The sequence below is a fragment of the Hemiscyllium ocellatum genome, chromosome 24 (genome assembly GCF_020745735.1).
Source record: "Hemiscyllium ocellatum isolate sHemOce1 chromosome 24, sHemOce1.pat.X.cur, whole genome shotgun sequence".
In the NCBI taxonomy this organism is placed as follows: domain Eukaryota; kingdom Metazoa; phylum Chordata; class Chondrichthyes; order Orectolobiformes; family Hemiscylliidae; genus Hemiscyllium; species Hemiscyllium ocellatum.
Window position 1 is genome coordinate 17932532 of NC_083424.1, and position 27547 is coordinate 17960078.

At 40.2% G+C, this 27547-nt stretch overlaps 1 protein-coding gene across 4 annotated transcripts in view; it reads left to right on the forward strand.

The window, feature by feature from the left end:
• Positions 1-27547, forward strand: part of smtnb (smoothelin b) — a 354299-nt gene that overhangs the window by 211745 nt on the left and 115007 nt on the right. For all 4 annotated transcript variants that reach the window (XM_060843540.1, XM_060843539.1, XM_060843542.1 and 1 more), the window contains one exon: positions 175-233. In XM_060843540.1, the coding sequence (XP_060699523.1) occupies positions 175-233 (59 nt within the window). The remainder of the gene's footprint in view (positions 1-174; positions 234-27547) is intronic.

A 27547-nucleotide genomic window follows, 5' to 3' on the forward strand; every position in this document is an offset into this window, starting at 1 on the left:
ACAATATTAGATATTCATTGAAGATTTTTCTTTAGAAAATGCATTAATTTTGTAATTTGTTGTTTCAGTATAGTTTGAAAACGTGGGTATGTACAATCAATGATAATTTCATCAATTGTAAACTAACTCTGATAATAGATGGGTAAAATCATCAATTTTATTGTCTTTTCTCAGAGCTGACATTTGGTTTGAGAGCTACTCCATTCAGAATGCCTGGTTCCAGCAGTATGATGGTAAGCTTTGCATTTCTGATGTTATAATTTCATTTGAGACCGGTATGGTTTTTTTGGAATTCAATATTCCGTGTATTTACTGAAGAATAAATCCACAAGGTTCTGTTTTTAAAGCAAAAGAATTTTACCATATTAAAAAAACAAAGAGTATGAATACTAATAACTAAGCTCTATTTTAAATCGCACTAAGATCGTAGCTCTACCAATTCGAAACAACTAGCTTGGCTTGAAGTTAAACAGAAGCTTGGTAGTCAAGTGTTCCCTGGTGTATTCTTCATGGCAGCACTAATACTTGGTACTTTATCATATGATATGGTTATTAGCAGTAGGATCATTGCATAAATACAACAAGATAACAACAATGAAAAGAAATCATTCAACCCAGGAGGAACAAATGTCAGAAGTCAGTTTATAACTTCAAGAATTCATTGTCAGTCACTATCAAAAAGCGCGTAAATGGATGTGGGTTCCATAGCATTTGTGGAAGCAGTATAGTGAAAAATCAGCATACCAGAGAAAACCTTCATTTCAGAGCTGACAAGAGGTGCAGGAAAATCAGCGTGGACTAGGAAGAGATTAAGAACTAGACAGAGGGAGTTGAAAAAGTCCTTGGAGAAGAAATATTGTAGGAACAATCTGAAGTTCTATGACTTAAGTTAGAAATCTCTGTGGGCAAGAGAATAAACTCTAAAAAAGATGGCATAAAAGGTCAGAATGGGAAAGATAGAAGTGAAAAGAAATACTTGCCTTTCAAAACAAATGTCTCCGCCATCATGATGAGGCCCCATGAGACATGGCTATAGTTGATTGACCAAGGACCAGAACTTTAATTTATAGCAAGACTGCAATATTGAATAAGACACAGAGTACGTTTAATTTAAGTAAAGGACAATGTAAAGGATCTGGAAAAGAAGTCCAACTGAAGAAGATAGAAGAATTTAAAGATCATCATAAGATTGAATCATTTGTAATTTAAACCACAATTTTCGCAGCAAGATTTATGATGGCCACAACCACAGGAATTTATTTTTAAAATTGTGCAAAGGGATTTGAAATGTATTTTAGGCTGTAAAAAGGCAAGAAATCATCCATTTTACCCGTAACGAAGCATGGAACCTCCATCTTGGCTGCAGAAGGTGGGAAACCACCATTTTGTTCGTTGCGAAAAATAAAAAAAAACAACAGCATACAGCAGAGATGCAGTGTTACTATTTAATAGAGTTTAAAGTTTTAAAACAAGAAAAACATCATAGCATTGCCATTGTTCAGATGTTATTGCTGTATAAGAATATGTTACATCATTGCTATAATCTAGAGTTTACAAACTTGTAGAAGAAGAAAATTCTGTTAATGTTATGCAATAATGTTATTATACAGAGTTTGAAGAGCATTAAAACACTGTTGCTTCAGTATAAGATTGAAAGCTTCAAAGCCATTCACATTTATGTATTGCAGAATAATTATATTTTTCAGGAATATCAAAGAAGTGACATTGATATGCTACATATTTAAAACAGCTTTAACGTATTAAGAATAAATAACTACATTAATCACAGAATTGCAAACGTAGCGACAAAGGCCTTTGACGCTAGCTGTCTAACTGGGCAATGAGATTTAGTGCCATTCGCCTGCCTTTTCCAAATACCTAAAACCATTCTTTCTATTTAAATAGTTGTCTAATGCCTTTGTGAATACCTGGATTGAACCTGCCTCCAGCAGACATCCAGGCCGTGCATTCTGGATCCAAACCACTTGTTTTTCTCACTTCACATTTGCTTATTTTGTGAATCATTTTAAGTCCGTGCCATCTTGATCTTGGTCCTTTTATTAGCAGGAACAGTTTCTTCCTGTCCGTATCTAGCCCCCTCATGTGGCAAATTTCTATTAGATATTCTCTTAACCTTCTCTCCAAGGACAACAGTCCCAAACTCTCCAATATGTCCTTGTAGCTGAAGTTTTGTATCTCTGGAATCATTTTTGTAAATCTGTTCTGTACGTTCTGCAAAATGTTCATGTCCTCCCTATAGTGTGGCATCCTGAATTGTACACAATACTCCTTCTGAGATCTAACATGTCACTTTATCATTCTCCTTCCTCTTGTATTCTATGCCCCTATTAATAATACCCAGCATACTGTATGCTTTGTTAGTGGCCAACCAACCGTTGTGTCATCTTTAGTGATCTGTACAAAAATACACCCAGGGCCCTCTGCTCCTCCACACTCCCCCCCCCACCCTTCAGAATTATACCCTTATTTTATATTGTGTCTCCATGTTTTTTTCCTTCCAAAATGCATTACCTCACATTTTTCCTGCATTGAACTTCATCTATCACTTATATGCTCACTCCACCAACTTGTCAATGACTTTTGAAGTTCTGAGCTGTCATCCTCACAGTTTACAATGTTTCCAAGTTTTCTATTACAGGTACACAATCCTTTATCCAAACACCCAAAATCTGAAAAGCTCCAAAATCCAAAGTTTTTCTTGTGAAGTTTTTTTTCTCCATAGCAAGGTTGTTTGGCATGCATGCAATTAACCCAACTCCACACCCACTTGACCCACGTCACTCAGATGTGATGTGGCGGCATGGCCCAGCACTGGCAGGCGTCAATTCTGTCTCAGCATTGTAGTACTCACAGGGGCGTCTGCTGTTTAGTAAAACAGTCACTTATTCCGAAATCTAAAAAATTCCAAAATCCAAAAACCAGCTGGCCTGAGGGCTTTGGATAAAGGATTTGTGTACCTGTATCAGATTTTGAAATTGTCTCCTGCACGTCAAGATCTGGATATTAAATACATATTTTTTAAAAAAACAGAGATCCCAGCATCCCTGGGGAACTCCACTACAAACCTACCAGCAGCTTTTGACCATTATTCGGTTGCTACTGTACATTATATTCCATGTACTACAGTTTTTCTTACAAGTCTGTTGTGTAGTGCAGTCATGTGCACCGCATCAGCAACATTCCACTCATTGACCCTTTCAGTTAATAAGGAGAAATGGCAGGGCAAATCATTTCGTTATCAGAATTTAATATGAGGGATGGGTGAATCAGAATACAAGATTGGACATGTTGGGAAAAACTTTTCTTTTAATACAGATTGCCTTCAAAATTAAATACTAAACTTTAAGCTGAACAAAAAACTACAGTATTGCATTCAATAGGTCCTACAGCTGATTGCATCAGAAATCATAAAAGAAAGCATAGATGCTTTTGAATAAATTCTAACTGTTTTTAATAATTACTTCAGTCTGAGGACAGACAAAATCTTTGAAAAAGCAAAACTTAACACCTGATCCTCCAGTGTAATCTGAAGATGATTTCATTGATTATTTGTACAGATTAGTGCAATAGAGTTATAAAGTTGAACAGCATGGAAACAGATCCTTCGGTCCAACGTGTCCATGCTGAACAGATGGTCTAAATTAATCTAGACCCATTTGTTAGCATTTGGCCCATATCCCTCTATACCCTTTCTATTCATATACCTATCCAGATGGCTTTTAAATGTTGCAATTGTACCAACTTCCACCACTTCCTCTAGCAGCTATTCTCCACACTTGCCACCTTCTGCATGAAAAAGTTGCCTCCCAGGTGCCTTTAAGTTTTTTTACCCTCACCTTAAGCTTATGCCTTCTATATTTGGACTCCCCTACCCTAGGAAAAAGACCTTGGCTGTTTACCCTATCCATGCTATCCATGGCCTCATGATTTTATAAACCTCTTTAAGGTCTATATAGTGGAATACTGTGATTGAGGACTATTAAATCAGAATTAATAGAGAAGGGTAGTTGCTGGAATATTTGATGACTCATTGTCAGATTTATTAAGTCTAAAGAAGAGTCAAATTTGAAGAAAACTATCCAAATGGTGCATGAAGCAGAAACCAGAAGATTTAAAATCACATTTTAAAATCCTGAAGTATAAAGGACAACTTTCAACATGAGAACAACATAGCCTATCCACCTTATGGGCTATAAACACTCTACAGACATGCTGAACAAGATAACACAAAGGCTGGATCAAACAATGGATATTAGGAGTCAGTGTCAGTAGTCTGGAATAAAAAATGCCTCAGAAGCTCATGCCAATGCCCAGTTATAACAAAATGTTGCTACATCTGTAAGATGACAGTGTGTCTCCTCCACAAGATATCAACACAGTTTAAAAACAACACAAATATAAAGGCTTACTCATATAGAAGGGATTAATGCAGAACCTTCTCATTTAGAAAACATACCCACATTAAGTAGTGTACCTCCATTAGAAAAGAGATCCCAGTCATTCCTAGGGGAAATTGGTGATCCAGCGGATTTAACATTCACAAGACCTGCATGTCAATGGATATCCCATTAATTTTAAGCTCAATACCTAGGTACAAGTGTCACTGTCCTTTTATATCATAAACCAAGCTGAAAAACAGGAGTTATTGCGTGGAGATGTGAAACTATGTTTGTAAGTGGATTAGCACTCGAGTTGAGGTATGCTACAAGAAACAGTGCAATTCAAAGAATGTATGAAAATTCAAAATTTGATTGTAATTCACAATCAGTTCTTATCACCTCTGAGCCTAAATGCATGATTAGACTTCAATATCCTTAAAATAACAAAAGGAGTTAACCTACTTCTAACAGAATCACTGTTGTTGATCCATCGATCATGGCATAACTTTCATTGGGCCTCTTAAGACTTATGGCAGAAGTCAAAAAGAAAAACCTGTTGAGATTATCAATGTTAACATAATAGAATTGTTTCATACTGTCAACCAAAAGGAAATCACATCTGTTCTGTGAATGGTGGAAACATTTTCAGTTCTTATTACCACTGAAAAAAACTTAGCTGCGAACAGTGAGCAAAGTTTGCTAGTGAGGCAAATACTTGGATCAAGAATGAGCAGAGCAATCCTCTTTAGTTCTTTGATAAATCTGTAACTCAAGTTATATCAATAGTATAACAGAAAGCTGAACAAATTGATACACCACATTTGACTTTGATGAATAATGGCCAACACACATTTAAGAGCAATATTTGAATCCTTTGGGCTAAATATTATTTTTTTTTGGCTAACTCCGAGATTTGTTGAGTTATTTGGAAAGGTTTCTGTCATAAACTTGAGCAACTTTTCTCATCATATCTTAAGAAACGTACCTCATTTACTACCTACCCCATTCTTAGGCATGTATCATGTTTGAGTACCTCCCATTTAATGATGTTCCCAGTACAGTATGACACTGAAAGATGAGCATCCCTCACACTTACAGATCTTTGAAATGCTGCTGTGCAGGACAAACATGAATAATCTAGCATTGCCTCTCACTGTCAACATTAGGACACAGAAGCCATGCTGCCCATGGCACATATCCTGCTCTCACCTAGCTGTCATCTACTAGAAATCAAGGACATGCACAATGATGTCATGAGGCCTAGTCACAGTGGGTTTTATCTTTTATTCCTCAGTAACCGGTCTTGTGAGAGTCCTGGACCCTCAAATTCACCAGGTACACAAGAGCGCTCCAAGGTTTCAGAGATATAGCAATTGCCAAGGTAGCGAACATGCATGTCTAGAAAATGGTATCGGTGATGGTTGACACTTGCTCATACATGCAAGTCTGTTCTTTCACCCTTGACACTGTTTAATCAGCACACCACTCTTTATCTGATTGTAACTACATTGTCCGAATACCTTCTGATTCAGCTCCACCTAGTCCCCAATGTCCATTGTAGATCTAAAGCTTGTCATTATCCAGTTGGGAAACATTACATAAAAAATCCAAATATGACCTTTTAATTACAGATAGAAAAAGCAAATGCAAACAAATCCAATAAGGCTTAAGTTCCCCCAACAATGCAAATTAATTTTCAGTATTGTGACCAATTAGTGTTTTACAGTTCACAATAGTCTATTGCACCCTTGGAGCATGCACAAATAATTGTTCGCTTTCAGTCAGCATTGGCCTTCTGTTATGTCATTGTTACCAACTTAAAATCATTGAATTCTCCATTTTCAATCTGCAAGCACCAGTGCCATATTGCAAGTTGGCTTTGACTAGCACTTGACCCCTAATAACTGTTACTGTTCAGGTATAACAAATGGGCAATGAAATGATTACAAATTGATTAGAATTATGTTTTATTGTCACGTATTCAAGTAAAGAAGAACAGGAGTATAGTAAAGAGTGTATTATTGGCAATCATAATACAATTAGGCAAGATTTAGGATGCATAGAATGGGGAAGGAAACTGCAGCGGATGGGCATAATTGAAATGTGGAGCTTGTTCAAGGAACAGCTACTGCATGTCCTTGATAAGTATGTACCTGTCAGGCTGGGAGGAGGTGGTCGAACGAGGGAACCATGGTTTATTAAAGAAGTTGAATTTCTTGACAAGAGGAAGAAGGAGGCTTATGTAAAGATGACATGTGAAGGCTCAGGTAGGGCGCTTGAGAGTTACAAGTTAGCCAGGAAGGACCTAAAGAGCAAGAAGCAGACATGAGAAGTTGTTGGCAGGTTGGATCAAGGAAAACCCTAAAACTTTCTATAGGTATGTCAAGAATAAAAGAATGACTGGACTAAGATTAGGGCCAGTCAAGGACAGTAGTGGGAATTTGTTTATGGATTCTGAGGAGATAGGAGAGGCCATAAATGAATATTTTTCATCAGTATTCACACTGGAAAAAGACAATGTTGTTGAGAGAATACTGAGATACAGGCTACTAGACTAGATGGGATTGAGCTCCTTACAGAGAAGATGTTAGTAATTCTGGAAAGTGTGAAGATAGATATGTCCTTTGGCTGGATGGGATTTATCCTAGGATTCTCTGGGAAACTAGGGAGGAGATTGCAGAGCCTTCGGCTTTGATTTTTATGGCGTCATTGTCTACAGAAATAGTGCCAGAAGTCTGGAGGATAACAAATGTTGTCCCCTTATTCAAGAAAGGAAGCAGTGACAACCCTGGTAATTATAGACCAGTGAGCCTTACTTCAATTTTGGGTAAAGTGTTGGAAAGGATTATAAGAGATAGAATTTATAATCATCGAGAAAGGAATAAGTTGATTAAGGATAGTCAACACGGTTTTGTGAAGGTAGGTCGTGCCTCACAAACCTTATTGAGTTCTTTGAGAAGGTGAGCAAACAGGGGGACAAGGATAAAGCAGTTGATGAGGTGTATTTGGATTTCAGGAAAAGTGTTTGATAAGTCTCCCCACGGTAGGCTATTGCATGAAATACAAAGGCTTGGGATTGAGGGTGATTTAGCAGTTTGGATCAGAAATTGGCTAGTTGTAAGAAGACAGAGGGTGGTGGTTAATAGGAAATGTTCATCCTGGTGTTCAGTTACTGGTGGTGTACCAGAATGATCTATTTTGGTCCACTGCTGTTTGTCATTTTTATAAATGACCTGGATGAGGGCATAGAAGGATGGGTTAGTAAATTTGCAGATGACACTAAAGTCAGTGGAGTTGTGGACACTGTGGAAGCATGTTGCAGATTACAGAGGGAAGTAGACAAGTTGCAGAATTGGACTGAGAGGTGGCAAATGGAGTTTAATACCGAAAAGTGTGAGATGCTTCACATAGGAAGGTGTAACAGGAATGCAGAATACTGGGCTAGTGGCAAGACTCTTGGTAGTGTTGTCAAGCAGAGGCATCTCTGTGTCTCTGTCTAGATCCCTGAAAGTTGCCACCCAGGTCGATAGGGTTTTTAAGAAAGTGTACAGTGTGTTAGCTTTTACTGGTAGAGGGATTGAAGTTTGGAACCATGACGTCATATTGCAGCTGTACAAAACTCTGGAGTACACACTTGGGGTATTGCATACAATTTTGATTGCTGCATTATAGGAAGGATGTGGAAGCATTGGAAAGAGTGCAGAAGAGCTTTACCAGGATGTTGCCTGATATGGAAGGAAGTTCTAATGAGGAAAGGCTAAGGGAATTGAGACTGTTTTCTTTAGAGAGAAGAAGGTTGGGAGGTGACTTAATTGAGACTTACAAGATGATCAGAGGATTAGATAGGGTGGACAGTGAGAGGCTTTTTCTTCAGATGGTGATGGCTAAGATGAGAGACATAGCTTTAAATTGAGGGGTGTTAGATATAGGACAGATGTCAATGGTAGGTTCTTTACTCAGAGAGTAGTAGGGCCATGATATGCCCTGCCTGCAACAGTAATGGACTCACTAAGGGCATTAAGGTCATTAAGGGCATTTAAATGGTCATTGGATAAACATATGGATGATAATGGAATAGTTTAGGTTAGATGGGCTTCAGATTAGTTTCACAGGTCAGCGCAACATCAAGGGCCAAAGGGCCTGTACTGCGCTATAATGTTCTACGTGTACAAAATCACCATTCACTAGCATCGTCTGAGGTACAAAAATTGAAATTTAAAAAAGGTCTTTGATACAAAAACCAAAACAATCATCTAAAATACAAAAACAGAATTTTAAAAAAGCAGGAATACAAAAAGAAACAGCCAAGAAGAGAGGGGGAATTATCCACATCTAAAAGTCTTATGGCCATAAGGTAGCCTTATCTCCATAAATAAGTGTGCCTCCCTCCCCAAAGCCTCAAGTCTCAGTGCCACGCAGAACCTCAAAAGTTGCTTTTGCTGCCGCTGCTGGCCCTCGGAAGTTGCTCCCACTGCCTCTAGAGACCCCTGGAAGCCATTTCCATTGCCATCACAAACACTTGAAAGTCGCTCCTCGAGTCTGTTGCTGCCACTACCAAATTCTGGAACATGCTGCCCCTGATTGTTGCTGCCATTCTGTTCTCACTGATGCCCTGCTGACGACGCTGCAAAATGCAAAAAGGAGAGAGAAAGAGCAAAAGTAAAAGAAAGAAAAGGGGAAAAAAAAGTAAAGGAGACAGAAACAGACAAGCCCCAGGCTCAGCAGCCTGAATGCTGCGCTACTACTGCACCACCATCATGGGTAGTTGGGTTGGCAAATGGTTGCTTCATGTATTTGTACCTTCAGTGTCCTACCATCCAGCAAACATTAATCTTGTGCTTTCACCTATCAAAGAGACATTGACCCTGCCCACCCTGGATGATGTCCCTGCCATTTTCTAGTAGCACTTCTCATCTAGAGAAGGGAAAGTAATGGTAGAGAATGCATCTCGCAGTGAACACCTTTAGAACCAGGGTCCGCTTGGTTGCCAAGTACCCTCATATGCCTCTTTTTACCTTTCACCGCCTTGTCAGCCTATTTTCTTATCTCCCCACCAATGTGGAGACCCCCACCACATTGAACATCACCTAAAAATATTATTCTTGTCCTGAACACTGACGATATACCTTTATGATGGTCACTTTGCTCTGCTATGCTTCCTCTGTCATTAACCCACCCACCTGAAGCCTACCAAGTTCTCAGTTGCTGTTCTGCATATCCTCATTTATTTTGAGTTTCCAATCATCAACGTTTTTGTCCCACCTCTGCAGATGCCTCATCGTCTTTCTCTATCCCCAGTCTTGACTCCGCACCCCTTTTGGCAGTGATCCTCCTTTTGACAGTAAAGGCTCCCCTTTAGGGGAGCAGTTTTAAATGATTGATCAATGGATGGTCCTCATTGACTTCAAGGAGTTCCTAGACCTGACCAACCAAGTGTTTGTAGCTCACCAACAGACGACACTTAATTCCAAGAATGTTTGTAATGGCTTTCCAGGACTGCAGCTGTACTGGGACAAATCCCCTGAATGTTAATGTTCCAAGACAATGTCCAACCACATGGTGTGGGTGTAAGATTGACAATGGAGTTTAGGAGGCATGGGTGTAGGTGAGATGGAATAGTTCTAACTGTAAAAGTAATTATATACTTGAATATTTATTTGTAACATATGAGAAAAGTAAACTGGAGGGGACTGTTGTATAATATAATGGTTATGAAAGAATAAATGTTAAAACTGCATTAAGCTCCAAAAATAAATCTGTTACTATCACATTCTTTGACTGGAGAAGTGCAATCTATCTCAAGGTTTCAATGAAGATAGGGAAATATTTAGAAAGGACCTAAGGGGCAACTTTTTCACACAAAAGGTGGTGCTGCTGTCAGAAAGTGATGGAGGCTGGTACAATTACAATGTTTAAAAGGCATTTGGATGGGTATATGAATAGGAAGGGTTCAGAGAGATATGTGCCAAATGCTGGCAAATGGGACTGGATTAATTTAGGATGTCTGGTCAACATGGACAAGTTGGACCAAGGAGTTTGTTTCCATGCTTACACCTCAATGACTCTATGACTCAATTGTCTCTTGACTTCCTTAGTTAGCCATGGTTGGTTGATCCTTCTTTTCGAATTTTTCTTCCCAACTGGGATGTATTTTCACTGAATTACCTCCTTAAATATCTACCACTGCTTGCTTACTATCATTCCAGTTCATCAACGTACCCAGTCAAGATTAGAGTGGTGCTGGAAAAGCACAGCAGGTCGGGCAGCATCCGAGGAGCAGGAAAATCGACAATTCGGGCAGGAGCCCTTCATCCTGACCTGCTGTGCTGTAATCTCCAACATCTGCAGTCCTCACTTTTGCCTATCAATGTACCCTGAAGAAGGGCTCATGCCCGAAACATCAATTCTCCTGCTCCTTGGATGCTGCCTGACCTGCTGCGCTTTTCCAGCAACACATTTTCAGCTCTATCAATGTACCCAGTAGCTAATTCTATCATCATTTCATTTCAATGCTCTTCATTTAAGTTAAACACAGTTGTTTTCAACTCATCTTGCTCACTCTTGAACTGAATATTAAATTCTATCATGTTATGATCAGTACTTGCTAGGGCAGCTTTTACTCAGAAGTCATTTATTCAACATGCCTCATTATCTATTATTGAATCAAAATAGCCTGCTTCCTGATTGGCTCCATGATATATTGGTTAAGGAAACTGTCCCTAATGCACTCTAGAAATATGTTGTTGTAGATTATCTGTTTTTATGATGACAGTTGAAGGTTTAAATCCGTGTCTTAGAGGGATTAAATATAGATTTGAAACACTTGGTAATTGACAATGCAAGATTAGGAGATAATGAGTTTTGGCTTATTTAGATAGCTAATTCATCAGAGTATGATCATCTCCTTTTCAGGCTGCAGTATTCTGGGTAATATTAATCGTACTTCATTGCTAGACTGTTGAGAATTCTGTCTTCCCTTAGATCTTGTGTTTCTCCAGTTAAATGAAAGCATAAAGTTGGATTACAGGTTTAATTAAAGGAAGACAGAGGTAGGATTTTTTACACCTATTCAGAAATTGCGTCATGTGTGATTAGAGAGTTGCGGGATGATAATTTTACAATGCTTTGGATAATTGCAGCTACTCTGAAAATGCAATTAATTTCATACAGTGAAAATTTATCATTTTATTCATGAATGGTAAAATTGTGGAATGCAAAGTATACCTAAAATTTTGCTGAGGAAAGTAAAAGTAAATTGAATTATTCAATTTAATCCTCAATTTATAAACTATACCAATGGAACTAAAATGAGAGTATGTTCAGCTTTTGGAAGTTTTATATTTTGTCTGTCTATTTTATACAGGATTTGTTCGTCATTGTAATGACATAAAATTAGCTTTATTTTCCACAAGGGCTCAGGCTCGATTTTTCGTCTTGTCTTCCTATTTTATTTTAACTGTGATTCAACCTGTCCTGATAATTTTTCATAACCTAACACCAGCACTAATGCTACCTCCATCTTACAGTGAACTCAACTTGCATTAGCATGATTTGTGATTCTTTCCTATTCTTCACTTAAAAACTGAACAAAATTCCTCAATTGAAATGCACACTGTGATCATTTGTGATCTTTTCAGCTTTGATTCAGGTCAACTGAAACCAAACTGGAATTGAACTAGAATCATATTGAGTTATAAATTATAATATCAAATATCATTTAGTAATTAGGTTTGCTGCTATAATCATGTAAAGTTATTTTAAAATGTAAGTCTCCTAAAGAATCAATAAATAAATTCAGAGTTATAATTTAGACCGAAAAGGTATAACATTACATTCACTGTTGTATGTAAAACCGATGAAGGATTAAGTATTGAAAGAGGACCTGACTAAAGTACGACCAAATGATTCAACTCAAAGATTCCAAAGGTATTTTTAAGAAGCAGGATAAATTTGTGTGACCTGTGTATTACACATGAAGGATTGTTTATTTTTAATATCAATTTGAGTATCATAGAATTGCAACAAATAGAGAATGATATTTGATATTGTCCTGGGATTTATATGCTGCTTAAAGGAGACATAAAGAGATTGGTTTACTTTACTCAATAATAAGTAGTTAATATAGACTGGCATAGCCAGTTTTAACAACTAACTACATTTAGCAATCTCCAAAATATACTCTTCGATCATGAAATGCTCTTTCCCGTAGCATACAACAAATATAAAACTGATATTGATGTAGCCTTAGCCATGAAGTTCAATTATGTCATTCGACCATGTGACAAACCGCTCATTTCTGATCATTCAGTGGCCAACAATTCAACTCAAGTCACATACCCGGATTATAGGAAGGAATTGTAATTTGTTTCTGGACATTATAGCACTGACAAAGAAATTTACAACAAAGTGAAAATACCACAGCACACTGTATTTGTATGTTTTACAGAGAACACTAGTTGAAGTGTGCTATGCGCATGTATCAAGGATTTAGGGAGACATTTGCCCTTGAAAATGTACTCTGACATTATTCATTTATATGACAGAACAACAGATGGCAGGATCTTGTGATCAAGTCACATGGCTGGAATTAAAATCTTCTTGTGGATTAGCAACCTGAATCCATTACTGCCTTGTAAAATATTTTAGTCCATATGTCATCCTTTGTAAAGGAAATGAAATTCTGGGCTGACATAAAGGTTAATGATATTTTTAAAGGTGTAAAATGTTCGAAAATATTCAAATATAATGGCCCTGATTTTTCTGATGGATTTTCTGAGAATCCTATAAAAATTTTCCCTCACCCTTCAGTTCAACATTTTTCTGTCTCTGAATTGATGGAATGTGAGCTGATAGTAGTATGGAAACAATTATCTGTTCCCATTACTCTCCAGGTGTCTGTTTGGGTGCTTCTGGCATCTGTCCTGCTGCACCAAAGCCTCCAGTGCAGTAACAGACAACCCTAGAGCAAACACCCTGACTGTTATGCCATGACCTTTCCACTTGCAGGACTGACATTCTCTCCCAATCACCTCCAGCACCTGCTGAAGCCAAAATATAGCCCCCCCCGCCCCAAAATTAACAAGTGAACGTAAGCTTTACAAAGTGCAGACTAGATTAATTGATAACCTCAAATGATTTGGAGCAGCCAGTATTGGACTGGGGTGGACAAAGATAAAAATCTCACACCGGGTTATAGTCCAACAGGTTTATTTAGAAGCACTAGCTTTCGAAGCACTGCTCCTTCATCAGGTAGCTATGGAACAGGATCATAAGACACAGAATTTATTGCAAAAGATTACAATGTCATGCAACTGAAATGATATATTGAACAAACATAGATTGCTGTTAAGTCTTTCATCTTTTTAGAATAAGATCCTATTGTTATTTCTTTAACTCCCAATAAAGGCAAATTACACCATTCGAGCACTATAAATGATTACAGATGGTGTTGACATGTGTCATTTCCATGATGATGAGCCCTTAACCAATTTAATTCTTCCTCCAAGTATTATGCTTCTAATATCTATTTGAACAGATAGACAGAATGTAATTTAATTGTATCACTCAAAGCATTGCAATTTGACATTACAGCATGCTTTGTAGTACAGTACTGAATCACAACCAGGCAGTTGTGGTGGATGGCTCAAAAGTCACATTCTGTTCTTTTAGAGATGAGAATGTTATGAATCGAGTCTCACTGATAAGATTTATTGAATAAAATGTGGCCATTGCTAGCAAATTAGCATGTGCTTCCCATTCCAAATTGCCCCTAGAAAGTGGTCATGACAGCTTTCATGGAGTGCTACTACCCATCTGGTGAAGCTACATCCACAGAGCTGTTTGGAAGGGTGTTCCAGGACTTTGATTGAATAACAAGGTAAAACAACAGTTCCAAGTCAGGGTAGCATGTGCCTTGGAGAAGAAGGTATAGTGATTGTGTTTCCATGTGTCTCCTGGCCTTGCCATTCTAGCTGATAGATCATATGTGTTTGGAAGGTGCTGTCATAGGCTTCTGGGAGAGTTTTTGTAGTGTATCTTACGTATAATACTTAATGCTGCCACTATGCTTTGGTAGCAGAGTGAATGTTTATCCTGAATGGTGTCACGTTTCTTGAGTATTACTTGAACTGTGGTCACTGTCATAACTATGCTGAGGTACAGTCTAGGTTATTGTTTTTTGACAAAGAAAACTTGTAGCAAAACCTAATGAGAACTTAAATAAAATATAATGGGTAAGAAGCATTTTTCAAGGAACTGAAGCAGTACTGTGTGTAATATTCAAGAGTTCAGCTATGGGACTCCTGACGTTTCTAGTTTTTCGCTAAAACTTTACATTCAGCAGCTAAGTGCAAGAGGTCAAATTGGAAATGATAATTAAACTAGGAATAAAGCCTGAAAACTATAAAGTGAGTTAGACAAATCGTGCAATTGAATGGACTGGTGACAGATGAAATTTAATCATACTATTGCAAATAACTTTCCATTAATAGCATTCCAATGATGGAGTTTGAATCTGAAAGAGATATTAGAATATTAACCATCCATTGGTAAACATGTCAAATCACTATGAAGCAGCAATAAACAAAGCAAATGACATGCTTAAGAACTAAATGCTAGTTTTTCAGATGCATCAGTGACCAAACAGAATAAAAGAATTTGAATGTCATATTTGGACAGTTAGAAAATAACGTTCCAACCTAGTTATTACTTAATGCTGATAAAGTAATCTCAATCAGGGGTACTGTAATTGACACTAGTAACCACCTACCCACTTAGTATGGCTTTGGGCCAGACCATACTATCCATCAAGTCACTGAGATGGTCTTCTGACTAATGGTGAGCTCAGACTTTAGAACGTAGAACAATACAGTGCAGAACATACCCTTTAGCCCTCGATGTTGTGCTGACCTATGAACTAATCTAAGCCATCCCCTACACTATCACATCATCATCCATGTGCCTTCCAAACACATATGATCTATTAGCTAGAACAGCAAGGCCAGGAGACACATGGGAACACAACCACTGTACCTTCTCCTCCAAGGCACATGCTACCCTGACTTAGAACTGTTGCTTTACCTTGTTGTTCAATCAAAGTCCTGGGGCTCCCTTCCAAACAGCTCTGTGGATGTAACTTCACCAGATGGGTAGTAGCACTTCATGAAAGCTGTCATGACCACTTTCCTAGTGGCAAAGGGTTGTTTAAATCTCCCTAATGTGGTTGAGTTAACTACATTGGCAAGCAGGGCATTCCATGCCTTTACCACTCTGAGTAAAGAACCTGCCTCTGACATCTCTCTTAAAACTATCACCCCTCAATTTGTAGCTATGCCCCCTTGTAGAAGCTGACGTCATTATCCTAGGAAAAAAGCTTTCACTGTCTACCCTATCTAATCCTCTGATTATTTTGAATGTCTCTATCAAATCCTCTCTTAGCCTTCTTCTTTCCACTGAGAACAGACCCTAGTCTCTCAGCCTTTCCTCATAAGACCTTCCCTCCAGACCAGGAAACACCCTCTGCACCTTTTCCAATGTTTCCACATCCTTCCTGTAATGGGGTGACCAGAACTGTACACAATATTCAAGTGCGGCCAGACTAGCGTTTTGTATAGTTGCAGCATGACATTATGGCTCCGGAGCTCAATTCCTCTACCAATAAAACCTAACACACTGCATGCCTTCTTAATAGCACTATCAACCTGGGTGGCAACTTTCAGGGATCTATGTATATGGACTCCAAGATCCCTCAGCACATCACACTACCAAGAATCTTTTCATTGATCCAGTATTCTGCCTTCCTGTTATTCCTCCCAAAGTGAATCAGCTCAATTTATCTTCATCGAATTCCATTTGCCACCGCTCAGCCCAATTCTGCAGTTTATCCAAGTCCCCCTGCAACCTGCAACATTCTTCCAAACTGTCCACTGCTCCATCGACTTTAGTGTCATCTGCAAATTTACTAACCCATCCACCTATGCCTGCGTCTAAGTCATTTATAAAAATGACAAACAGCAAGGGTCCCAAAATAGATCCTTGTGGCACACCACTAATAACAGGACTCCAGGCTGAATAGTTTCCATCAACCACCACTCGCTGCCTTCTTACAGAAAGCCAGTTTCTAATTCAAACTGCTAAATCATCCTCAATCCTATGCCTCTGTGGTTTCTCCGACAGCCTACCATGTGGAACCTTATCAAAGGCTTAACTAAAATCCATGTACACCACGTCAACTGCCCTACCATCATCCACATGCTTGGTCACCTTCTCAAAAAGCTCAATGAGGTTTGTGAGACATGACCTGCCCTTGACGAAACCGTGTTGACTATCTGCAATCAAATTGTTTCTTACTAGACGATTATAAATCCTATCTCTCATAATCCTTTCCAAGACTTTTCCTACAACAGACGAAAGGCTCACTGGTCTGTAATTACCTGGGTCATCTCTACAGCCCTTCTTGAACAAGGGCACAACATTTGCAATCCTCCAGTCCTCTGGTACTAAACCTGTAGATAATGACAACTCAAAGATCAAAGTCAAAGACTCCAACATCTCCTCCCTAGCTTCTCATAGAATCCTCAGATAAATTCCATCTGGCCCAGGGGACTTGTCTACTTTCACTCCTTCTAGAATTGATAACTCCTTTACTAACCTTGATCCTTTCTAGTCTAATATCTCGTACCTCATTCTTCTCCTCTACAATATTCTCCTTTTTATGAGGGAAAAACCGGTGAGAACTATTCATTTAGCACCTCTCCAACCTCTGCAGTGTCCACACACAACTTTCCACGTCTGTCTTTGACTGGCTCTATTCCTACCCTAATCATCCTTTATTTCTCACATACCTATAGAAAGCTTTAGGGTTCTCCTTTATTCTACCTGCTAAAGACTGCTCATGTCCTCTCTTGGCTCTCCTTAACTCTCTCTTTAAATCCTTCCTAGCTAATCTGCAAATCTTCATCGCCTCATCTGAACCATCTCGTCTCATAAGCCTCCTTCTTCTGCTTAACAAGAGATGCGATTTCTGTAGTAAACCACAGTTCCCTTACTTATCACTTCATCCCTGCCTGACAGGGACATACCTATCAAGGACATGCAATATCTGTTCCTTAAACCAGCTCCACATTTCAATTGTCCCCATCCCCTGCATGTTGCTCACCCCATTCTATGCCTCTCAAGTCTTCCCTAATCGCATTATTATTATCCTTCCCCCATTGATAACTCTTACCCTGTGGCATGTATCTATTTGTTTCCATTGCTAAACTAAACTGAATTATAGTCAATCTCTCCAAAGTGCTCACCTACCATTACAGCAAACACCTGGCCTGGTACATTACCAAGCACCAGATCCAGTGTGGCCTCCCCTCTTGTCGGCCCTTTGACATACTGTGTCAGGAAACCCTCCTGCACACATTGGACAAAAAAAATGACCCGTCCGATGTGCTAAAGCTATAGCATTTCCAGTCAATATTGGAGAAGTTAAAGTCCCCCATAATACCACCCTGTTCCTTTCAGTCCTGCACAGAATCATTTTGCCGATCCTCTCCTCCAGATCCCTGTAACTCTGTGGAGTCCTATTAAAAACTCCCAGCAGTGTGACCTCTCCTTTCCTGTTTCTAACCTCAGCCCATACTATCTCAGTAGTCGAGTCCTCGTCAAATATTCTTTCAGTCACCGTTATACTGTCCTTGACTAACAAGGCCACATCTCCCCCTCTTTTACTGCTTTGTCTGTTCTTAATGAAAGATCTAAATCCTGGAAGTTGCAACATCCATTCCTCACCCTGCTCGATCCATGTCTCCCAAATGGCCACAACACTGATATCCCAGGTAACTATCCATGCTGCAAGCACACCTATCTTACTTCGGATACTTCTGGCGTCGAAGCAGACACACTTCAAACCAGCTTGCTGTCTGCCAGCACATTCCTGTGACTGTGAAATCCTGTCCATGCCCTCCCTACTCTCATCCTCCTGTGCACTGGAACTACACCTCAGGTTCCCATCCCCCTGCTGAGCTAGTTTGAACCCATCTGAATAGCACCAGCAAATTTCCATCAGGATATTAGTACCCCTCTTGTTCAAGTGAAGACTGTCCTGTTTGTGCAGGTCCCATCTTGCCCAGAATGAGCCCCAATTATACATGTACCTGAAACCCTCCCTCCTGCATCATTCCTGCAGCCACGTGTTCAGCTGATATCGCTCCCTATTCCTTGCTTTGCTATCACATGGCATAGGTAACAAACTAGAGATAACAACTCTATTTGTTTTAGCTCTCAGCTTCCACCCGAGCTTCCTGAAATCCTGCCTTACATCCCTATCCCTCTTTCTACCTATATCTTTGGTACTTCTGTGGACCATGACTTGGGGCTGGTCACCCTCTCCCTTCAGGACTCCAAGGACATGATCTGAGACATCACGGACCCTGGCATCTGGGAGGCAACAAAGCAACCATGAGTCTTGTTCATTCCCAACAAACCTTCTATCTGACCCTCTAACTATTCAGTCCCCAATGACTAATATCCTCCTCCTTTCCCTCCTTCCCTTCTGTACAACAGGGACAGACTCTGTGCCAGACACCTGCACCCCACTGCATACCCCTGGTAAGTCATTTTCCCCCAACAGTACCCAAAATGGTATACTTGCTTTTCAGGGGAATGACCACTGGGGATCCCTCCACTGACTGTTTCTTCCTCCCTAACATAGTTATCCAGCTTTCTTCATTTCTAGGAGTAACTGCTTCCCTGTACCTCTTATCTAACACAGCCTCTGCCTCCCGAGTGATCCGAAGTTCATCCAGCTCCTGCTCCAGTTCCCTTACACGGTCTTGGAGGAGCAAGAGTTGGGTGCACTTCCTGTAGATGTAATTGAATGGGTTACTAATGGCGTCCCTCACTTCAAACATCATGAGGAACATTCCTCCCCCTGCACTGAATATACATTGTGGATAGGATCATCTTCATTTCAACTGGCTTCCATGGTAAGTTAGCTTATCTATCCTCACTGGAAAACTTATTCAGTGTGGTATTGAGTAATATATTTATAGTTCATGAGTATATTATTCATAGTTCGTTCTCAAACTATGAATAATATATTCACAGTTCATGCTGCCTCTGAAACTGTAGGTAGGCATGAGTCACCTTTTTTGAAAACGAAGACGAGAAAACTACAAGGGAAGAACACCATGGTAAAATAAATTTGTTCATATTGCTGGTGTTTGGAAAAACATTTCACAATTTCAATGAGAATATATTTACCTTTGAACTATATAAAGTATATACAGTTCACTGGTGAGAATTTTATACAGCTGATCAATATGTGTAAATGTGACTTTCTCAAATTTACCAAATAGATATTTAACTATTTTTATGAATCAACAACCTCTCCCAACCCAGAACACACTTTAATTCATATAAATTGAAAAACTGGATGATCAGTAGTCATGTTTGACATTGATGATTTGTTCTGGCAGGGATTGTTGACCTTGTTCTAAACTTTCGATCCCCCATTTGTTTGTCTTGTAACTAATAAAGTATTTTGCAGCATTGGTTTCCTTGGGAATGAAGTAAGATAGATAGAAATATTAAAAGATGTGGACTTCATACTGAAACATTGATACTGGGAATCTGGCTTATCATGTTACACAAGCTGACATTGAAATATAATCTACAGTCTATATTATTGGAGGGAGCTTCAGCAATCTGAGATGACTAAAAGCCTTCTGACAATAAAATAGTATTGTAGAATCCTTTTCTGATTGTTACCTTGTAAGTATAGGTTTGCAGAAATCCTGATTTCTTGCTTATCTAAAGTTTGAGTGACAACAAATTTGTTCAAAATAACACTGTATAGTGATAACTGACAGTCAACCTAACATTTTTCTCCATAACATCTCTAAGCTGATTGTATTTTACTTTAACTTAATATGTATATTTTAATGTATTGTATTTACTTCAGTCATTTGTTCGGGTTGGGAATATAATTAGTCAGCTACTATTTGTTGCATTGTGCACTCTTTTGGAACTGAAAAATGCCACTTTGCAGGCAAAGGTACAGCAGTACATAGGTTTGATCACTAGCTCCTTGAAATTTCTGCCTTACTATCATCAGATTTTGAAGATTTTTCTGCATTTTACTGTGAAGTTCCTCAACTTCTCCTACTGCACTGGCCTAACTTCCACAAAGGTTTAACCTAAGCAAGGTTCTGTCAACTTTATGACAGGAGAGTCCTCAAGGAAGTTCAAGTATTTACTTAATGGTACTTTACTTCTGTTAAAATCTTCGAGTCAGATCCACACCGCCCACCAACCCAACCTCCACCCCCGGCACCTTCCCCTGCAACCGCAGGAAATGTAAAACTTGCGCCCACACCTCCACACTCACTTCCCTTCAAGGCCCCAAGGGATCCTTCCATATCCGCCACAAGTTCACCTGTACCTCCACACACATCATCTATTGCATCCGCTGCACCCGATGTGGCCTCCTCTATATTGGTGAGACAGGCCGCTTACTTGCGGAACGCTTCAGAGAACACCTCCGGGCCGCCCGAACCAACCAACCCAATCACCCCGTGGCTCAACACTTTAACTCCCCCTCCCACTCCACCGAGGACATGCAGGTCCTTGGACTCCTCCACCGGCAGAACACAACTACACGACGGCTGGAGGAGGAGCGCCTCATCTTCCGCCTGGGAACCCTCCAACCACAAGGTATGAATTCAGATTTCTCCAGTTTCCTCATTTCCCCTCCCCCCACCTTGTCTCAGTCGGTTCCCCCAACTCAGCACCGCCCTCCTAACCTGCAATCCTCTTCCTGACCTCTCCGCCCCCACCCCACACCGGCCTATCACCCTCACCTTGACCTCCTTCCACCTATCCCACCTCCATCGCCCCTCCCCCTAGTCCCTCCTCCCTACCTTTTATCTTAGCCTGCTTGGCTCTCTCTCTCTTATTCCTGATGAAGGGCTTATGCTCGAAACGTCGAATTCTCTATTCCTGAGATGCTGCCTGGCCTGCTGTGCTTTGACCAGCAACACATTTGCAGCTTTACTTCTGTTAGTCTAGATAATATTTTCTGCATTAATTTCTTTTAATTAGGTGAAAATGTGTTGTGGAAATTGTGTGAAAGGTTTTGTGGAGCGTGTCAGTATACAGTATTTAAGGGGATCACCCTGAGAAGTATTCTGATATTTTCTGAAGTTGTTTAAACTGCTGCTACCAACAAGGCAGTGCTCATTCACAGGACTCTACCTCAAGCAAATTCAGTGGTTAAAAAAAGAAGGAATTTTATTAAATTTCAACCATGTCAGATTCACTGAACTAAATCTTAGGGTTTTTGATGAAGCCCCAATTGCATTGGATATCTACCAAAAGATCGGCACCTCTTGTGCCTTCCCCGTCTTTGAAAACCTATTGTGCACCTGGATAACAGTCGGAAATCTGAAGTTGCCACTTGAGGAGGCAATGACCGAGTTTTGTTATTACTGGGCTATTAATCCAGAAACTCAGCTAATGTTTTGGGAACCATGGTTCAACTTCTACCATGGCAGATGGTGGGGAATTTGAATTCTATAAAAAACAATCTGGAATTAAGAATCTACTGATGACCAAGAAACCACTGTTAATTGTTGGCAAAACACATCTAGCTTACTAATGTCCTTCAGGGAAGGAAATATGACATCCTCACCTGGTCTGGCTCATTCCTGATAGAGGGCTTTTACCCAAAACATTGATTTTTCTGCTCCTTGGATGCTACCTGACCTGCTGTGCTTTTCCAACACCACTCTAGTCTTGACTCTGATCTCCAGCATCTGCAATCCTCAATTTCACCTGTTCTCTGAAATGGCCTTGCAAGCTGCTAAGTTGTTCCAAGCGCAAAAAAAATCTCAACAACGAAATGAAACCAGGAGGACCACCTGGCATCAAACCCAGGCAAAGGAAAAATCAACAGTAAATACAGCCCTTTCGATCCAGCAAACTGGAGGCTAGCGCCAAAATTGTGACAATGTTCCAGACACCTCCATCACCACCCTGGATGTGTTGTGTTCCATTGGCTGTCATGACTCCTACATCCTGGAGCACTCTCATGTACCTTAGAGTCACAGAGTCATAGAATCATAGAGATGTACAGCATGGAAACAGACCCTTCGGTCCAACCCGTCCATGCCAACCAGATATCCCAACCCAATCTCATCCCACCTGCCAGCACCCGCCCCGTATCCCTCCAAACCCTTCCTATTCATATACCCATCCAAATGCCTCTTAAATGTTGCAAGTGTACCAGCCTCCACCACTTCCTCTGGCAGCTCATTCCATTAATGTACCACACTCTGTGTGAAAAAGTTGCCCCTTAGGTCTCTCTTATCTTTCCCCTCTCACCCTTAACCGATGCCCTCTAATTCTGGACTCCCCAACCCCAGGGAAAAGACTTTGCCTATTTACCCTATCCATGCCCCTCATAATTTTGTAAACCTCTATAAGGTCACACCTCAGCCTCTGACACTGCAGGGAAAACAGACCCAGCCCGTTCTACTTATAGCTCAAATCCTCCAACCCTAACAACATCCTTGTAAATCTTTTCTGAACCCTTTCAAGTTTCACAACATCTTTCCAATAGGAAGGAGACCAGAATTGCATGCAATATTCCAACAATGGCATAATTGTAATGGCAATAATGTCCTGTACAGCCGCAACATGACCTCTCAATTCCTGTACTCAATACTCTGTCCAATAAAGGAAAGCATACCAAATGCCTCCTTCACTATCCTATCTACCTGCGACTCCACTTTCAAGGAGCTATGAACCTGCACTCCAAGATCTCTTTGTTCTGCATCACTCCCTAGGACTTTACCATTAAGTATATAAATCCTGCTAAGATTTGCTTTCCCAAAATGCAGTACCTCACATTTATCTGAATTAAACTCCATTTGCCACTTCTCAGCCCATTGGCCCATCTGGTCAAGATCCTGTTGTAATCTGAGATAACCCTCTTCGCTGTCCACCACATCTCCAATTTTTGTGTCATCTGCAAACTTACTAACTGTACCTCTTATGCTCACATCCAAATCATTTATGTAAATGACAAAAAGTAGAGGACCCAGCACCGATCCTTGTGGCACTTCACTGGTCACAGGCACCAGTCTGCAAAACAACCCTCCACCACCACCCTCTGTCTTCTACCTTTGAGCCAGTTCTGTATCCAAATGGCTAGTTCTCCCTGTATTTCCATTATTCATATAATAATAGAAATGGAGTCAAAATTGCCATTTAAAAGTAACCATGTTTGCCAGACAAAACTAAGTTGAGTTTCAATAAAATAGTGTCATTCTTTTTTCTAAATTAAATGATATAATTTATTTCATCTTCTTTAATAGAGTTTTAAGGCAACTTATAAGACAAAAGAAATAGTGAAGTTGTGGTACTTGTCAGCGTAGAGTAAGTAATCTGCTACTTAGGGGCAAGTTGTAGCTGGTTCTACCAGCGATATAATGAAGGTACCAAACCCAGTTAAGAGGCAGAACTACTACTGTACATCAAGGCCAGAGAGAGGAGTGGGATTTGGTACATCTGCTGTTCCTGGACCCTTTCCCACCCTCAACCCTTAATCCTTGCTGCTAGATCCTTCTGGTACCTAAAATTGAGAATCCCAGTCACTTTGGTATTAAACAGTTTTATGTAGGGTTAGCACAACTTGTTGTCATTTGTATTCTATGCCTTTATTTATAAGACCCGATACAAGTTCAGGTTTCAAGCAGAATGCACGGTACAACATGACTTTTTCAGGTGAGTTCACAGAAATTGGTAGTTCATATTATGCACCTGATTCCCCTTTTTATTGAACCTGACCTTGCACTATATCTGGATAGTGGCATTCAAAAGAACTGAACGTCACAAATACAACAAACAGAAATTCTATGTACAAATGAGAGTACCTTGAACTAACAGTAAATTGTTCTATTGTCACATGATTCTTGGCTTCACCTTGCAGTTTAAAAATGACAAAATCTTAGAGTAAATTAACACCAAGCAATTCACCTCTAATAATTTCTCATTTATCCACATAAATGGATTTGTTATTAAAAAAAATACACTTTTTGGATGAATTTTGTGGATGAGTGATTAATTTTTTTAAAATTTAAATTAAACCACTCACAATTATAAATATCCAACATGGAGCATGTACTAGGAGAACAAAGTAATGCAGATGCTGTAAGTCTGAAATATTGGCCCAGATTTTCTGATGTTTACACATCATCAATGCCAGTCCTTTCATGGGCAGTATGGTTTTACCCATTGTGGATGCAGGTCCATTGTGGTTAGAGGTGCATAGAGTTCATTCATTAAACACGAGGACGATGGTTGAATGGCTGTGAGCATATTTTTCAATGCACAGACGCCCAGTCACAATGGGCCATCATTTACTAGCAGGGAATTTGAGAATTTCCTAAAGTTGAATGACAATTGGCATGTAAGGACAGCTCCATGCCATCCATCATGCAATGGTCTGGTGGAAATAGTCCAAACTTTGAAAGCAGGCTTAAAGAAAGAGCCCACAGCTTCACTTGATACCAAGCTGTCCCAATTCCTGTTTGATTATTGGACCACCCCTCGTGTAACTACAGGGATAACTCCAGCAGACTTACTCATGGGGAGAAGACTCTGCACCAGGTTAAATCTGATCTCTGTAGACCCGGAGCGGTGAGAATGAAATGGCATCAGGAATACCAGCACTGGACACAAGACTCCTCTAAGCGAGTGAGGTAGTTTACTTCAGGGGACAAAGTTTGGTGCTGAAACCACGGAAGGGGCCCGGCATGGGTAAGAGGCATGGTCGACGTGAGGTCAGATCCCATGAAATAAAATGTTCGGTAGGTGAGGCCGTCCTGAACATGCATATGGTCCAAATGAAAGCTTCAACCTTACAAACAGGGCAGGACCAAGACATACCTGGGATCCCTCTGAACATTCAGCAAGGCTGTGAGAACATGCGGATTCTCCACCTTCACCTAGCATCAAAAAAACTTCTGAAGACGAGTTGGACTTGGCACATGTTGCAGCCGCGACACTATTACCACTTAAAAAAGATGAATTTCGGCTGAGACACTCTGGGTGCAAGAGGTGGGCTAATATCCAATAGACACAGTCACTAAATGAGGTGTGAAAGCCCCAAAAGAAATTAGAGAAAAACGAAAAAGCCAACGTCCCATGATTTACAAGGGAAGGGATGCAGTGATTGGAATGATTGCATCCAGGTAAACCTCATAGAATATGAATTCCCTGACGGGTCTGTTAACCCGGTCCAATCAGGGATTCCTGGCTGTAAACAAAAGTGTCAGGGATCCTGTTCCCTCCAGGAACTGGCTCTGAGCTCACTGGGTCAGTGCCATGTACTATGCACATGTAAATAAAGGGTGACTTGGTAATGGTTTACTGGCATTCATGGAGTTATTTCACTGAGCTAACAAATAGAACATTTTTTTACTTAAGAAGCAGAGATAGAGAAAGACAGACTAAACCCCAAGCCATAACCATCAGAGAAAGGGGTGGAAACCAAGCCGAGCTAAGAAGTTAGGCTTGACCAGTACTGACATTGTGTTCACATCTGGAGCAGATTCTGAAGTGACCTTGGTGATATTTGTTTCAAAGTATACCTTGGAATCAGGTCTGCCTGTTGGCATGGGTTTTTGTCATTTTCCAGCTACATGTGTGGATTGGGATTTTTGGTGGTAGAGGATGCGGAGAGGAGGATGAGCAAGTGGAGAAGTGGTGTGTGTGTGTGTGTGTGTGTGTGTGTGTGTGTGTGTGTGTGTGTGTGTGTGTGTGTGTGTGTTTCTCTTACACATATTCTCATTCTCTCCCTCATATTCTACTCACAAATGCTAACCCACACACTGTCTTGCTCACGCTCTCTCATTTACATACTTAGCACTCCCACACTAATATTCTATCTCTCTCCCTCTCACTCGCACTGCACACCATTGAGGGAGGGCTGGGATTGGAAAAGAACATGGAACATAGAACCCCAGAAGTATATCTTGAAAATGAAACCCAGAGCTGTTGATGGAAAACATAAAGCCTAAACAACATTTAAGGACATTTGGACAGGTACATGGATAGGTAAGGTTTGAGGGATATGGGCCAAACACAAGCAAATGGAACAAGTTCAGTTTAGGAAACCTGGTTGGCATGGACAAATTGGACTGAAGAGCCTGTTTCCATGATGAAATTACTGAGGACTTTATACTGAAATCTCCGTCCCCTCTACCTGCCAAACTTGCACCACTTGTAGACAAGGATTCCACAACATTCTCCTGGGCTTCAGTAACTGGCAAGAGTTTGCCTGTCAGGGGTATTGTCCCCACTGCTGGAAACCACCAGATGTTGTCAAAGCCCCACCATAGTCCTGGCCAGAGACAAAACCAGAAATACAAATTCCACCCCCAAGCCCTCTTCATCAGCAAATTGGGATATGATTCAGGGGTCACAGAAACTCAACACAGTTCAATAACCAGACAATCATCTGTCATTTGCTGGAAACCCACATGATATTGATAGGATGGTAATTAACTAATTTTCAAAGGATAGCGAAATGTAATGCACCTCTGCATTACCAACACAAGTAGTGTTAGACGGTATTATGAAGTGGACAGGCCCCACAATACCATTGAAAGGGGATGATCAGGAAGAGCAAGACCGGTGAAGCACGAGTCACTTTATCTCTTACCTTGTGCTCATAAGGTCTCAATCCAGGCCTGAAGAAAGAAGTGAAGTTTGAGGAATTAGTACTTAATGGTGACAAAGCCCAAATAGATATCCACAAATTAGGCAATAAAGGAGGGACCAGGAATCTGTTTTTAGTCAACTGGAATAGTCTACTCATTAAACTAGCACCTACTTTGAACTATTCAGATTAGCAGACTACATGACAGGTGAACGTGGACCAATAGAGGCACTGCCTCTGTGATTAGTTCCTGCTGTGGAATTGTTCGCAGAATCACAGAATTGTTATAGTGTAGAAGAAAGCCATTCAGCCCAATATGTCTTCACTGGCTGTCTAAGCATTTTGACTTAGCACCAAACTCCTGCCTTTTTCCCAGAACCCTGCATGTTGTTTATTCCAATAATCATCCAATGCCCCCTTGAATGCCTCAATT